The following is a 15,650-nucleotide window of genomic DNA, read 5'->3' as shown; positions in this document are numbered from 1 at the left end:
CTGACCGAGATTTCTAGAGTCGAAAGACCTCCGCCATTGTGAAATGGATTGTGCTCAACCACCAGGCGACACGACCGAGAACAAAACACAGGACGCACTTCAAGTAAGCCTCTAACGGTTCTCGACATCGACATCGTTCATTTTCTCATCGAACCACGTTGCCTGTCTAGGAGATTACCCGATACTTCGAGCCAGATCCAGAGTATGAGTTTGATGCCGTATTCGAACGCAATCGAGCGGTGAACTTCGTCAGGGAGTATGATCTCAGATGGCGTGGTCCCAACGGAATCTTTCAGGAGGCCATTACAGAAGCTGAGCGACGGAGGCGAACGGGTGCCAGCGACAGAGCAGCAGCGAAGATTGCCCGAGATGACCAAAAAGCGTCAGAGGCAGCGCGTTTTGGCGTGCAGAGACATTGGTTGCCGTATACGCTCAGGAAGAAGAAAGAGGCCATGCAAGCCAAACGCACCGGCCAGGCAGGTGAGTCCCATACCTTCTATTTGCTAAAGCGACTGCCAATCGTAGCAATGCCGTGCTTTCTCGTCAGAAGACGATGCTCGGTCTCGACCGTCTACTTGCATATATGAGATTCCGTTCTCCGAGTTGATAGACAACATCATCGATATCAACGGGAAGGGCAAAGCTACGCCAGGCAAGTTTCGCCTCGTTGATTGCGAATCCCTCTCCGAAGACACTCCATACTGGGATTATAAGCTTTCCATCCATGAGTTTCCTGCATTTCCGCCGGTTGAAGACGTCCCATATATTGCTATTTCATATGTCTGGCGAGGGAATCCTGTCAGCCCCGATGACCCTGACTCACGATATCCCGGATTTAACGTCAAGGGCGCTCAAGACGACTCCGACCTTGTTGGGATAGGATTGCTGACATTCATCGCGCGCTGTTCTTGGAAGATGGGATATAGGTACCTGTGGCTGGACAGGTTGTGTATTATCCAAGACAATCGCGAAGACAAGCGCACGCAAATACAGAACATGTACGCTATCTACCGCCATTGTGGCGCCTGTCTGGTTCTTCCCGGTGGCATTCAGCGTACCGTGCCCTTGCATGAAGAAACGTCCTGGATAACCCGTGCTTGGACACTGCAGGAGGCCGTTGCACCTAAAGAGACCTACGTGCTCTACGACAGTTTCCAATCCGCAGCGAGGGAAGGACATAAGTACTCCGGAGCACGAGTGCAGTCGACAATAAAAGACATCAACAGGATGGACGACCACGCCATCGTCCCTCTGGAGGACCTCCTTGTCGACTCCATCCAGATCGGCCGCTCTTCAACATATCGGCCGGCCATCATCCGCGACGCCGCTGGCGGCTTCGAAGCCTCGGAGGATGCACGAGTGCAGATGGTCGCTCTCCTCGGTGCGATGCGGCTGAAGGGCGCCGCCAAGGAGCAAGCAATCTGGCGGAGTGCTCTCATGCGTACATCCTCGCGCCCGGTTGACATGGTCTTCAGCATCATGGGTCTGTTCGATGTCACTTTGGATACGCATGCATACGGCAAGAATGACCGGCTGGCTGCATGGCGCGCCCTCGCGCAGGAAATTCTGAAGAGCGGCCGTCCGCCGAGCTGGCTCGGGACGTCATTCTTTCTCCCATTCGGCCAGGAACCGTCTACATTCCCCAGGGAGCCGGAGGCGCTGGAGGTGCGGGACGTAGTCCAAATAGGGTATCATCTAGGCGGAAAGCGCTGGAAAGAGGTGGCAGTGATGATGAACAACTTCTCGGATTCTCGCTGGTGGCTGGAAGACATGCCTTGTCCTGCCAGTATGGACGGCTCTGGAAACTTCACGTTCTCCAGCCACGCGGTCCCCGCGTTGTTCATTACGGCTGGCAGAGACTTCGTACGAGAGTTCGACAACATGCACTTGGATCTTACGGACGATGGTGCATGCGTCGACGCCGTGTACATTGTGGCCACGGACGGGTCTGTCTGGAAGGTCCAGAGTACCGCAGATGACGTGCGTGCTGGCTTCCGCACGTTTATCGTCTACATCGGAAGACAGCTCCCGTGGTCAGACGCCGAATGGGCAGGCGACTGCACTATTCGTGTATTGGTGATCGAGGAACACGCTTCAGGCCGTTATCGCATGCGAGCGTGGTGCTGGCTGGGAGACGTCTTTCTCGATTGGATCAAGCATCGGTGGGCTATGCATACTTTCACCATTGGGACACCAGAATGACCGGGAGTCTCGAGGGTTCGGGCTGTCCTATTTTAATCCTTACTCCTGCTCAATGTGAGGTGATGCAACTACGCACGAAGATGCAACTACACACGAATCAGAAGGACATTTAGAATCCATATTACTTTGATAGGCCCCTGTAATTTTTTCCGGCCTATCCTTGGAAGAAATCACGGATCGTGCGCGTGGAAGACGTGTGCAAGAGTCAGAACCGATATGTGGGCAAGAAATGCTGCTTGGGCACGGCGTGTTGAACTATTCAGGGTCTCAAAACTTCATTGTTCACAGAAGACTGTTGCGATCTCTTGACCTGTCCTCAAGGTAAATGTGAACCTCGGATCGTGCAACTGTATCATTCTGCTCTGGCGCGATAGCGCCTACCAATCGTCTGTCGGCCCTCTCCTTTTTTCTTTGAAAGGTTAATGGGGGTCTCTGTGCATGCATTGGGCCTCACCGTGGGCATTGTGATCTGTACCTTCACGAATAAATCATGGTAATCTTCAAGCTTCAAGGCTCACAAGGAGAGACGAGGAGTTGACAGATGACGCAGCAGCATACGGGGTGTTGAGCACGTGATACGTAAGGTTGCAAAGATTCGGAAGCAGATTCTGAGGTCCGACGGCAGATCCCGGTTGTGGCCACAACTCCCATCAACGAGATCGACGACGCCATCAAAAATGATTGTTCCCGACCAGGATACGCGAGCACAGCAAGGAAATGCGAATTGATCAATCACCGCTTCCCGACGTCCCTCGTGGCGTTTCACTCGGCAAAGCTCTCCGCACTGTTTCGGAGTCTAGGCTGCTGATCCGCTCCTGATGCGCTGATGGACAGTCTATGAAGATGCTCACAACGTGCAGCATATTTTTTTTGACTGCTCAAGCACACCTTCGCTATAGGCCGCCTTGAACTATATAGCTCCGTTCACTCGAAGACGCTATATAGGTCGACGCAACGAATATGGCATGTTAAGCCGCGCCGTTTTGCATTGTTGCAAAGACTTGATCACACCATGTAATGGTCCCAGAATGCTGATGCCGAGAACGTCGATATCACGTTTCATAATCGCTGATGCGTTATCTCCGCGCTTCAAGTAATTTCGACTTCCCGAATCCAAGACTGGCGCTCGCCACGAACACTGCCCTGCGATGGCTTGTTTCAGCTTCCATGAGTATAACAGGGAGTCGGTGAGCATCCAATCCTCATTCAAAGCATACCCAGTTACTCACACCACACGCGACTTGTCCTCTCTCGACCGTCTAGTCAAATCCCTATTTATCCACCATCACCAACATAATGCGTCTATTCCACGTCCTTGTCTTCCTTACCGCCCTCGTCACTTCCACGCTGGCATTCAGGGATCTCACTGGGCACGACATCTGGAATTCTCTCAACCGGGCGTACCGCCGTACCTACGGCGAAGACTCGGTAGGTTTCCTAGAACCCCGATGACAATAATTCACGGTCTGACTTCCACCTCTCTCAAGCACCTCGCTGCGCGAGCCCAAGTGAACTGCAAGAACGACGGCAAGCTGCGTCGGCCCACCAAATACGAAGCCCAAGGGTACGCCAACCCATTCACCTCATATGATGGTCGTGTGCTGACGGCCGCGCGATAGTTGCGTGCCCGACAGCTCGAGAGGCTTCTTGTCCGCGCACAACTGCGCTAGCAAGGGCGGATCGGCGTACCTTTGCCACACGGATGCCGGCACGGTGTGCATTTCTGGTGTGAGCAAGCTTCGCGCGAGCAACATGGAGAACGGGGAGTGCTTCGTATGAGGGTTTGAATGCGCATGCTTGGGCTCTGTACCTCTCAGGAGCCTGAGATGGGTGCGATCGACGGGCTTGTATGAGGTGGGCTCTCGAGGAGAAGGGAGTCATATCGCTGATAGGGCGGAAGTGACGCGGTTGTGGTATGACTTATGGCGGGCACAGTTGATGATTCTATTTATTGAATAAAGATATCAGGAAAGTGTGAAGCACTGTACTGAGCAGGGTCTCTGGATTCCTTGAAGGAGCAGCCAATGGGAGGTTGAAAGCTCCTGGAGGAGACCAGGTAGTAGGGTTTCATGATCAAGTCCGTCCAGCGTGAACCGACATACAGGTGCTTCTCATTTCTCCCCACGCAGCCGGAACCAGCCTCCGTTTGGCTGAGCGTTGTTACGTTTGATTTTGAGCTGAGACATCAGTGAAGGTTGCATCGACGGATCTATGAGGACCCCGAGCTGCCGGGGACAGAAATGCGCGATCATCTTAGATCGGGACGGCGATGTGGATCCTGGGTCGAGTGAAACAAGATTTCGGATAGATGTGATTATAGGAAGTAGCGAGGCATTGGCATTGAATATCTATTGCCGACTCAAGTTGCATTCTAAAGATATTTTCTTTTTCCTTTACTTCCATGTTCATCTTGTGGCAGTTCGTCTCACTAACAACGAGGATACGTAATAATTACGAGGGCCAAGGCCGTAACTCCCGGTGAGTCTTATGGCGCTTTGATCTGCGGTATATTGCGCACCGTACCAGTGCTCTTGGCTGCTGCTGATAATTACAGGAAGGTACCTGCCGTTGACTGTCCAACTTCCTAGCAAAATCGACCTGCGTCCGTCTGAGTTGGCCTGAGCTCGTGTCGATGCGACTCACACATACGTGCAGCAGCACACATGATACCTTCTGCCCCGGTCTGACAGCTTTCTCGAGTTCCTTCCCCTCTGCCAAGTCGAAGGATGTAAACCCAGAAGAAAGTCATAAGACCATTGTGGACACCTTTCTGCTCTTCAGATAGGCGATTTTGACGGTTTTGAATGGCTCAAGAAATACCCAGGCTGCATCTGCGAATTTACATGGGACAAGGAAGACGGTGTCATCATTTCACATTTGGCTTTGGTTCTCACATCACTGCGATATCTTTGCCACATTGTTGAATAGCACGGAACAGCCCAGGTGAGCTCACTTACTGTATTCTACGCTGTACACTACGACGCCCATCCACCGTCCGCCAACAGTGACCGTTCCTATTCCAAGCGCACCTTTTCCCAGCTCTTTCCCCTGCATATGGCGTCCCATCGGATGCGTATCGGGTGATTTTCTTGATCCGTCGAGATGCACAACAAGCTCATATCGCAGACAGGACCACGGAACTGGCTTGGAATCCACAGCAAAAGTTCGCCCTCTGACGTACGGATCCATCCGTCCTCGGGGACGCTTTTCGGAACTCTCTCCGGGCCCAAGAGCTCGCAGTTGTACACCGATTGTTCGTCCTCCCAGAAAAAAGATCCAGCATCCCATATTCGAATCGCGTTGTCGCGTCCTCCAGAGACGATGTGCTTTCCGTCACGGGTGATTGCAACACAATTGATCGCATCGGTATGACCCTTCAATGGAATGCCCACCAGCTTTCCTGTATATGTGTCCCATGCGCGTATGTATGCATCCCAAGAAGCTGAAAGGATAAATCGACCATCGGGCGAAAAAGCAACAGACTGAACCATTCGTTCATGCATCAAAGGCTCCAGAAGCGCTTTCCCAGTTTGAACATCCCAAACCCTCACGGTTTTATCCCAACCTCCTGACGCAAGTCTAGAGCCATCCGGTGAAAAGGCCAGCGCTTCTGGTGGTTCCGTATGTCCGCTAAAAGGCTCTCCTATTGGCGCCCCGGTGTCCGCGTCCCATACACGGACGGTTTTATCGCCTACTGATGCCAAACGCGAGCCATCGGGGGAACATACGACCATTTTGACGCCTGCAGAATGACCAGTCAAAGGCTCTCCGATTGGAAGACCACTTTCTGGATCCCATATTCGCAAGAGCGAGTCCTCCGACCCCACTGCGAGCCTCTTCCCATCGGGAGTCCATACCCCCGCACTGACCCACGTTGAGTGTCTGAACTCGCGCATGAGCGTGCCGTTCTCCACATCCCAAATCCTCATTGTCCCATCTTGGGCACCGGAAGCCAGCCGCGATCCGTCAGGTGAAAACTGCACGAAGAACACTATGGTGTCGTGGCCCATCGACGTGCTATTGAGTAACTTCCCGGATCGCGACCACAAGTAAATGGAGTTATCCCATCCTCCGGAGGCGATTCGAGAACCGTCGGGGGAGATCGCGACAGAAAAAACATGGTGACTATGCCCACGAAGTGCTGCTTTGCTCAGAGCGGCGGGGATATCCCAGACTGTAAGGTCTCTTGCGCCCGAAGCCACAACGCCTCTGGTCCCGTCCGACGAAAGCGCGAAGGAGCAAGCGAAGCCGAGCTTGGTCCCCTTCAGAGTAGCACCAAGTGATTGACCACTTTTCGCATCCCAGACGCGAATCGTCGAGTCGCCCGATCCAGACAAAATGTATGCACCATCGTTGGTGTAGACTAAAGACCGGACATACCACCTGTGGCCTCTCAAAGGTTCTCCTACTGAAGCACCTGTACGAACATCCCACAATCTAATGGTCTGATCTTCCGATCCTGAGGCCAGCGTGCTCCCATCAGGAGAGAAAGCTAGAGTGAAGACATAACCGGCGTGACCTTTCAATGCCTCACCAACGCGCTCGCACTTTTCCACATCCCATAGACAGACTGTCTTGTCTTCGGATGCAGAAGCGACGCGCAAGCCGTCAGGCGAGAATGCGACGAATGTGATCATTGCTGTATGTCCGGCCATCGGGCGTGCTATCGTCGTTCCGGATTTCATGTCCCAGACTCGAACGGTTCCATCATAAGACCCTGACACAAGGCGTGTTCCGTCTCGAGAGAACGCTAATCCGGATGCAAAGTAGGCATGTCCCATGAGTGGCTCGCGAGCAGCAGTCCGACCGTCTATATCCCAGATGCGGATGAAGGGCTCGTGGGTAGAGGATGAAGCGATCAGGTTGGCCACAGGAGAAAATGCAAGTGACATGATAACACCAACGTGTCCGACTAATGGTTCGCCGGCAGGTGCGCCAGTCTGCATATCCCAAATTCGGATGATCGAGTCCTCGCCGCCAGACGCGAAATAGTTTCCGTCTGACGATACTGACACATTGAAGACCTTGGCGGGGCAGACGATGTGGTGCAGCATCAGCGAACGTTGTTGGATGGATTTCGTCAATACTTGTCCATGAGCGAACTCTGATTGCCACGCTTTCCAAAGGCATGAACTGGTAGAGAGCCATGGAAGAGTCGAAATGTATAGCTGTGGAGTACTTAGGGATATGCTCTGGTGGAACTGATCCACGATCCATCGGAGTTCAGACGCTGCATCTATCATTACACTGCCATTATTTAGAATCTGGTACACCAAAGTGAGAATAAATCAGGGCAGGAGAAGGTCGGAACAACGGACCTGTGGTTCGGATTGTATCCTAATGAGGATGGAACGAGCAGCAGATAGCCTCCTTTTGATACTCATGACCTCCAGCCAATAGAGAGCCTGGGAAGTGCACAACAAGTTCTGTGCCATGCCTGGGAGCTTCTCAGCAACCGAACCTTCGATGCAGCTTGTCGTATCGTTATGACCCAAATCGGACCGGATGATGTGGTCCAGCCAATAAACTGAGCTGTAAATGAGCTCTGGGGAAATGCATGTAGAGGCACGCTCTTCGAGACCGTTGATCTCGCTATTGGGTAGATAGGACGTTTCGATGTTGCAAATATTGAAGCGCAGTCCCGACCTGCTGACCTTCTTGTACTGGCGCCTCAAGTTGCGAGTACCAGATTGCATGATCTCGAAACAGCCGGTCGCCATGATTGTATTGAGAGCCCTCTCTTCCGTCCAGAAGGCTTGTCCACACCGGTCCTTGCTCGACGAGAAGTCGAGAAACGACGTATGATACACACGGACACCGCTGATGCTCACAATGAGGACCGGTGACATCTTTTTGAGGATCGTGTCAAACTCTGTTTGCAGCACATGCACGGACGGTGGAAGGAATGCATGCAGGGCCTCGGCGGGAAGCGGCTCATTGACCGACGTCACGAGAATGAGCCCGATGATAAGGCGAATGACGTCTCTGGCAGTGGATGATGAACCAGACGCATTCTCGAGTACCGTCCGGTAGATGTCATCGAGAGCCGATTCGGATTCGGCTGCCTTCTCCGCCACCAGCACGCTGTCCAAGACTTCGAGTTTCCCAACGTCGGTCCTGATGATGAACTCGACGACCGTCCGGATCCAAATGAAGAGACCCTGTGACTTGTCGACGAGAGTTCTGATCTGCGCATCTTCTATGTATGGCTGGAGTTCTGCCAATGGCTCATTCGGCAAGAATTGAGAGCGAAGATAAGCACTGATATCGTCTCGCGCGTCATCCTGGAAGAGATCGTGCTCCTCCGTCATTTCGGCTAGCCCGGAAAGACCATTTCGAATACCTGGGAGGTCACGGCTCGTCACGACAAATAGAACCCATGGCGCACTCTGTACGATCTTTGCCAAATACTGCGAGGCCTTGTCATTCGAATTTAATTCATCGAGAGCATCGACCACAAAAATCACCGGCGTGAAGCTGGACTTCGTTTTTGTTAGGGGCTGAAGGAGGATTCGATCGACCTGAGTATCAAGATCCATATTGACGAAAATATCGGGCTCTCTGAGCGCCTGAAGCAGGGCTTCCTTGAATTCGGCGTTCGCCTGCGCGAGGTAGAACGCAAGCGACCAAAACAGGCGAATGCAGTTCCTTCGTTCGTCTTGATCTCGCTTGCAGAAAAAGGATCCCGCGAGCCTTGCTCGGAGATTCTGACAGACTGAAGACGCGACCGTACTCTTTCCGCAACCGGCAACTCCGTGCAGCCAAAAGAGTCGGGACAGTGTCTGCCGCTGGAGAACCCATAAGTTGATCGTGTCTAGAACGGACTTGCGCGTGCCTTCGAGACAGGCCACCTTGCCATGGAACAGGCTGCCATTCGGTGGAAGCAACGTATCGAGCAGCAGCTTGTTCTCCTTCTCTTCATCGTGTTTCCTGGCAGCTTTCACATCGTTATGCATCGCGGCTACACCAACCTGCATAGCTGACACGCCGTTCTTCACATCTCCGACATCATCCTGGATCTTGACGATACCGCTTTGAACCTCGACAAGGAATGCTTGCGTGATGGCTTGCTTGTGTTGAAGAAGATCCCGTTCCAGCTCCGCAACTGCATCTCGCCGAGGCGACAACCACTCTTTGACGACAAGAACTTCGAGAACGTTAACAACTCATCTTCGTCATGAAAGCAAAACTCTCACTGGACTTCGGTCTGGAGTAACAGTAAATAAGTTCCTCAGTTGCGCGGATTATGAGTTCGATAAGCCTATCCAAAGCTTTTTGGGCGTGTTTGGAATTGAAGCTCTTTTTGGCCGCTCTCGCAGACTCCATGTCATCCACTAGCTCCAATGTGATTTTAGAGAGCTTCCGAAATGAGGCTGGTATGTCGGTGACTCTCTATCGCAATCGTCAGAATGATCGCTTCAAGAGACGAGAGGACGTACCTCAAGAGCAAACTGTACAATGCAAGCCACTGCACCCGCAGCGGCATTGATCTTTTACAAGTAAATCACAAGGCAAAGTAAAATTACGAGTTAGCTCACCTCTCCTGCGGCTTCGCCCAATTGCGCGAACAAACATAACCAGTCGGAACTGATTTCAAGAATATCCATCATTTTCTCTTTGGACTTCATAGCACGCATCGCCTTCCCAAGGCGCAAGTCGGCCACGTTGGTCGCCTAATAAGATGGTCAGTCTGAGTGCGACTCCAGCTTAACACCACCGGGACCTACCGGCACAATCGAACCGAACTTGACCTCCACCCGCATACCGTAGTCTGTTATGGAACGTTACAATCGCTCATTTCAATGCGTGAGGAACTCACCAGAAGGCATCTCAACCTCATACCATCCCTTCGACTTGTCGCTCACGATCAATGTTGCCTCGGATGTTCTGTTGGATCTCTGCGGCCTATCCCTCCGAATGACCTGAAGTGTTGCTTGCGTAGAAGCGGCGTTGACAAATCTGAGGAAATTACATCAGCTAAAGAGTAGTACGCACCAATCATATCCCTTACGTATCGCAATCGACTACAGCATCGCTTGACTTCTCCGCGGTCTCAAAGACTTCCTGAGCACCCGATTGATGCTTGATTATGACACGAAACTTTGATGCTCGGCGGTAGTCTGAGATTTTGACCTCTTTAAGCTCGATGTAACTGGTAGCAGTTTGAGTAAGCCTTCAGGGCAAGAAGGCGAAGATCCACTCACCGTGTCTCGACCACTTCCGAGTAAGACATGGGGGCATGGTATTGTGTGAGCCAAAGATTGATACCTCTCTTTATACCACAACCTCCGTTAGCTGATTGATGGCGTTCGACGGTGGCAGCGTGGCAGTGTCATCGAGCGCACAGCAACGGTTCCCACTGCACTTATTCTTCTGCTGATACACACATAATTTCGTCCTCGGGAAGCACAATCTCAGGGCCATCGGATAGAGTCGATAGAGTCCAAGTCGGAAAAGACGCATGGCAGTATGGTTGCCGAGGAGGATCAGGTTTATTGCCAAGCCTCAAGTTGAAGGTCGCAAGATTACTCAGCGTCAGTTCGTAACGCCCCGGTACCTTGTACTTGAGACGCTGGAACTGAATAGCGCCAATCTCGAGTGACATAGCGGGCCCCTGCGCTCATCGCCCGCGCCATCGGGTGCAGTGACGGAGGCGATGATGCATACTTGATTATGTACTGAGCAAATGTTCATCAATAATTCAGCATTAGCAGAATTTTTGAAGAATGATTAACCTCTCACTCCAAGACATGTCATCCTTTGGATAGTTGGGCTTGTCGTTGTCAATGTCAAGTCGACCTCTTTGTCACTGTTGCATCTGATAGTAGCATAAAGATTACCTTAGAGGCTAAGATGCCGGAATTGTTCGCTCTTCTCAGTAGTCGTGCAAGCAACGCTGTGCTGGCTGAAATAGCCATATCCTCTGCTGCAAGTACGGTTGCCCAGGAGGATCAGATCAAGTTCCCAAGTCGCAAGTCTTTCAGCTCAGGGCCCGACTCAACCGAGCGATCGGCAACGGCCCAGCGTCTGCAATAAACGGTCGTCTTCCCTGGTCCAGTGCGAGCTGACAGCGGCAAATGAGGACATCACGAGGACAGCGCATCACAAGTAGCTGTAGAGTAGATTTATTCACGTTCGAGGGTCGATAGTCGGTGAGTCCTGCACCATGGACCGGGACATAGACCTCCACTTTTATGAGAGTGCACGGAAAGATCGTTCGAGTATTAATTGGCACCTGCTGTCACTGCCTCATCGAGTGACTGGGCGGCTGCGGACGTTCGCAATAAGGGAAATTTGACAGACATCTGTTGAGACCCAGTTCAAATGGACTCTTGACAACAACTGCATGAATGTACTCGCCTGCTCATTTACGCATGGAACTGATAGAAGGTGGATAAAGTCGCACTAACTAGGTCCCGATGCTGCATGCATGCCCGTCGATTGCGATAATCACAGTGTGAAAGGGATGAGATCTTGTCGGGTTCAGACGAATCAGTCACTTACAATCCCGCATCATGCAACGTAAGTTCAGACTGTACGCTGTGTTTGGCTGCACATTACGGTAATTAATCTTGCTAGTGATTCTGCCTGTAATATGATGTTCTTGCGGGAATGCGACATGACTATTGGGGACCTCTTAAGACAGCAAGCGTTAACGATAAAGCCGTACCCAACTTCAGCTTGCGTTCGTTCATTATATAGCCGCACGGAGAATCTGGACCAATGGTCGAGCACCCTTGCAACTTTGCCCATGTTTTGAGCCGCAGCGTGCACAATTTTCTGCGATTGGCAACGAAATCGGGGCCATGTTTGGAGCATAGAGATGTAATGAGCAAAAACATCGAACAAGGTGCTGACAAAGTTCAAAAAACTAACCCTTAGGATACAACTGTTGATATAGTCACCTTGAACTACAAGCGGGCGATTTTGAAGACTGAATGCCAGTGGCGCATTGAAAACAAGACGAACACGTCGGATCCTTATACTAGTACCTGTCATCTGCAATGTATCGACTTGAATCCATTGAAAAAGATCGGTTGTCTAAGAGCACCGAGTGGTTGTTTCTCGCAGATTTGATGCGTCGATCACGGATACGCAGTAGAATAGTATGTTGAGATACTAACCTACGTAACTCGAATTTCCTGTAGTTGCGAAGTAATGGTGGGCGCAAAAAATGTCACAAGGATAGCGTCGAGAGAAGACATCAATAGGCAATGGATGCGCCAGCTCCTACGAGAAATATTGGGAGTCGATGATCCTTTTTGTGATCGCAAAAAAGAAAGCGTTACTCACGTGATCATAATTTGAACGTTACGGTAGGACCCTGGGGTAGCCACTATACAGCCCATCTAGCTTAGCGCGGCACCTTCCGCTAAACGTTCGCGTGAATGATAAAACTGTGCAATCCTATCAACACATGCTACTAAGTAGCATGCTCGCAGCCTCCGTACGATGGTATTATGGCCCGATGTAGCCGCCGGAACGTAGATTCGACTAAACTCATCTATCTCACGGCAGACATGTTGCGATTTATAAATGTGGAAAATAGTGTGGGAATGTTGGCTGATGTCTTACATTTGTGGCAAAGGTTTGCCAATGTAGCATTTAATCAGCAAATGGTGCACATCCGCAGCCAAAGTGAAACATTTTAGACATGAAATGCCATTCTTGCAAACATTTGTCACATGTGTAAGAAATCAGTCGACATTCACACACAATTTCCCACATTGATAAATCGCATCATGTCTGCCGTGTCTTATGTGGCCATCAATGACATAGAAGCTTTTGGGCCGTCGCCTGATCCCGATCCCCCTGAATGACCCCTCCTGTGTCTCCACTGCTTTCGGCTCAGACCACTCATACCCTGTCACCTCCTCCCATCTACTTATGTCTACCCCAGTCACTCAATTATTGCCCGTCAATCCGACAGCCTGCGAACAGGTATTGGGAATCACAGAACTGGCACAGGAAATCATAGCTTCGCTTCATGACGACCCCCGTTGTCTGCGCAATTTGGCACTCACCAACAAAGAACAGTCTGAAAATGCGCTTCGCCAATTGTGGTCGAAGAAGCGCGGTTTGAAGGACTTTTTCCAGTTCCTCCCCTCTGCCGAGTCGACGGATATAAGCCCAGAAAATAATCACAGCACTATTGTGGGTTCATATTTGCCAGATAATGGGATGCTGATTGAAAAGATACCCTTCCTGATCTTCAGACACGCGATTTTGACAGTTTTGAACGGCTCAAGAAATACACGGGCTATGTCCGCGAGTTCACATGGGGCTCGGAAGATGACTCTCGATCAACTACCTCCGACTCTGTCGATCACCTATTTGAGGCGATACCTAGTCACCAAAACCTATTCCCGAACCTACGCGCCTTACGTTGGACCTCGAAATCCTCTGAAACCCAAGCTATATTTAGTCGCCTTCTCGGTCCTTCGGTGGTGGATGTGCAAATTCTCAAATGTCCGCTTAAGGATGTCAGCCAGTACATCAATATTATGAAGCAAAAGGCGCCTGTTCTCCAACGGTTGTACGTGGAGCTGTTCGTTCATAATACAAAATATGAAGTCCTTCTGGAATCAAAGCCGCAAGTGATGTCCGAGGATGATGTCTTGTTCCCTCATCTGCAGGTCCTCCACTGGACCTCGATTCCAGCTGACTGTCTCGGAATCTTCCATCGCCTTGTCGGACCGTCGCTGGTGGACTTGCATATTTTCAGTTGTTTGTCTGCGGATGCCACGGAATATGCCAAGCTAATTAGCCAAAGGGCACCCGGTCTTCAGCGGTTGGAGATGGAGATATATTCCGACAGCGATTCGAAGCATCTTCTAAAGGTGAAGCGGAAACCGAAGCCGAAGCCGCAGACGATGTTCCAAGATCAAGTCCTCTTCCCGGACTTACGTGTCCTTCGTTGGACTTCGCAATGCTCCGATTCTCCAAAACTCTTTCGTCAGCTCCTCGGACCGTCGGTGGTGGACCTACATATCCTCAATTCTTCGCTTGCGAATGCCAGGGAGTACGTCAAGATAATCAGGCAAAGGACGCATGGTCTGCAGCGGTTGGAAGTAAATTTGGATCACAACGACCATTTGGAGCCGCTTCCGGAGCTGGAGCTGGACGGGATGGATATCAACAAGTTAAAAACCAACTGCACGCTATCCGAGGAGGCATTCTTCTCATTGGCTACCATGACCCATCTTACCAGTCTCGAGCTCGCCGTTCCCGAGGAAGGTTACGCAGAGGTTCCCAAGGAAGGTGATGAAGATACTCCCCAGGAAGTTTTCGAAGAAGTTCCTGAGGAAGATCACAAAGACGTTCCCGAGGAAGTTTACGAAGAAGTTCCACACACGTCCTGCTTCCCCGCGCTGCGATCTCTCAGGCTAGAGACGGAAGAGCTCGGGAAGCACTGTACAGCTCTCGTCAAGAAGATGAGCTCTAGCAACCTTGACAGTATCTCCGTCGACGTCAAAAATGATGTCACGACAGACATGCTCGAGTCCTTCGTCCGCGAGCTTGTCAACTATCCACTGCGCGAATTCAGTCTCGCCTGCACCGCTTCCAACATAAGACATGATCATGATGACGGCTTGGACATTGCCGAGGCGACTCTGCACGCTCTGCAGCCACTACTGCAGCACCGCGCGATGACGTTGCTGGCCATCAGCATAAACAACCTGAGAATCACCTCGCACCTCCTCTCTGCGCTGGACAGCGCCTATCCCGCACTGAAGATGCTGCTCTTGCACACCGATAGTTCGCACTCGCCGGAAGTCGACATCTTGTCCACCCTCGCCGACAGCTTCCCCTCTCTCAAGGAGGCTGACATTTCTGTCACCGATACGTGGAAGCTCCTCACCCTTCCTCGGGACTGGCAGTCCCACTCTAAGCTCTCGACGCTTCGTGTTGTCAACACAATTTGGTATTGGGTGTCTGACTCGAAGGTTCTTGCTTACCTCAAAGCTCTTTTCCCTCGTGCGTACATAGGTCTTTCATAGTCATCTAGATGAGGCGGGGCCAATGCATTCCAATCTCTTGCATGCTGCGCGCTGTGCTCTGCGGTCGCTCTATCTGCATCGATGAAGTACCTCTTCATTCGCCGTCGTCTGACTATGCATATGCATACGACTGAGGAGCTGATGTAAATATGTATATAACAGAGTATTCATGGCGATGGCTAAAGGATTGGATGAACGAAAAGGTGTGTTTACTTACGGGATCCATAGTAAGCTAAGGGTATCTATCTGGCGGCTCATCAACAGCGACCACGACAGTGCGGCAAAAAGAGCATCACTTACTCAGAACGAATCGTTACGCAATGAGGCCTGCAAGTAGTATATGCCGGTCAACTAATATTCGTGGACATCCTTCTCTTCAGAGAATCGGAATTGTCCCAGGTGTATCCTTACGGTAACCATGGCCCACGCACTTCATCACGCTGCAAC

The 15,650-nt window shown here is 51.3% G+C and overlaps 4 protein-coding genes across 4 annotated transcripts; 3 read left to right on the top strand and 1 right to left on the bottom strand.

Moving 5' to 3' along the window:
* The first annotated feature begins 4 nt into the window (after positions 1-4).
* Positions 5-2,410, top strand: LAESUDRAFT_814544 (uncharacterized protein). The gene is made up of 3 exons (XM_040914598.1): positions 5-103; positions 171-480; positions 548-2,410. The coding sequence occupies exons 1-3, from the start codon at positions 44-46 to the stop codon at positions 2,200-2,202; spliced, it is 2,025 nt and encodes a 674-aa protein (XP_040761423.1). The 5' UTR covers positions 5-43; the 3' UTR covers positions 2,203-2,410.
* Positions 2,411-3,498: 1,088 nt separating this feature from the next.
* On the top strand, positions 3,499-3,981 carry LAESUDRAFT_716059 (uncharacterized protein; the record flags this gene model as incomplete). The annotated part of the gene is made up of 3 exons (XM_040907221.1): positions 3,499-3,630; positions 3,690-3,766; positions 3,822-3,981. 3 exons carry the CDS (start codon positions 3,499-3,501, stop codon positions 3,979-3,981), a joined length of 369 nt encoding a protein of 122 aa, XP_040761422.1.
* A 1,077-nt stretch (positions 3,982-5,058) lies between these two features.
* LAESUDRAFT_814542 (WD40 repeat-like protein) lies at positions 5,059-10,435 on the bottom strand (the record flags this gene model as incomplete). The annotated part of the gene is made up of 9 exons (XM_040914597.1): positions 5,059-7,466; positions 7,521-9,349; positions 9,399-9,594; positions 9,642-9,692; positions 9,741-9,875; positions 9,930-9,973; positions 10,022-10,161; positions 10,214-10,354; positions 10,407-10,435. 9 exons carry the CDS (start codon positions 10,433-10,435, stop codon positions 5,217-5,219), a joined length of 4,815 nt encoding a protein of 1,604 aa, XP_040761421.1. The 3' UTR covers positions 5,059-5,216.
* A 3,314-nt stretch (positions 10,436-13,749) lies between these two features.
* On the top strand, positions 13,750-15,389 carry LAESUDRAFT_728969 (uncharacterized protein). The gene has a single exon (XM_040909550.1). It carries the CDS (start codon positions 13,803-13,805, stop codon positions 15,201-15,203), a length of 1,401 nt encoding a protein of 466 aa, XP_040761420.1. The 5' UTR covers positions 13,750-13,802; the 3' UTR covers positions 15,204-15,389.
* The last annotated feature ends 261 nt before the right edge of the window (positions 15,390-15,650 follow it).

This window comes from Laetiporus sulphureus (genome assembly GCF_001632365.1).
Source record: "Laetiporus sulphureus 93-53 unplaced genomic scaffold LAESUscaffold_38, whole genome shotgun sequence".
Classification (NCBI taxonomy): domain Eukaryota; kingdom Fungi; phylum Basidiomycota; class Agaricomycetes; order Polyporales; family Laetiporaceae; genus Laetiporus; species Laetiporus sulphureus.
The sequence above is the reverse complement of the archived record's forward strand: the minus strand, read 5'-3'. Positions and strand labels throughout refer to the sequence as shown.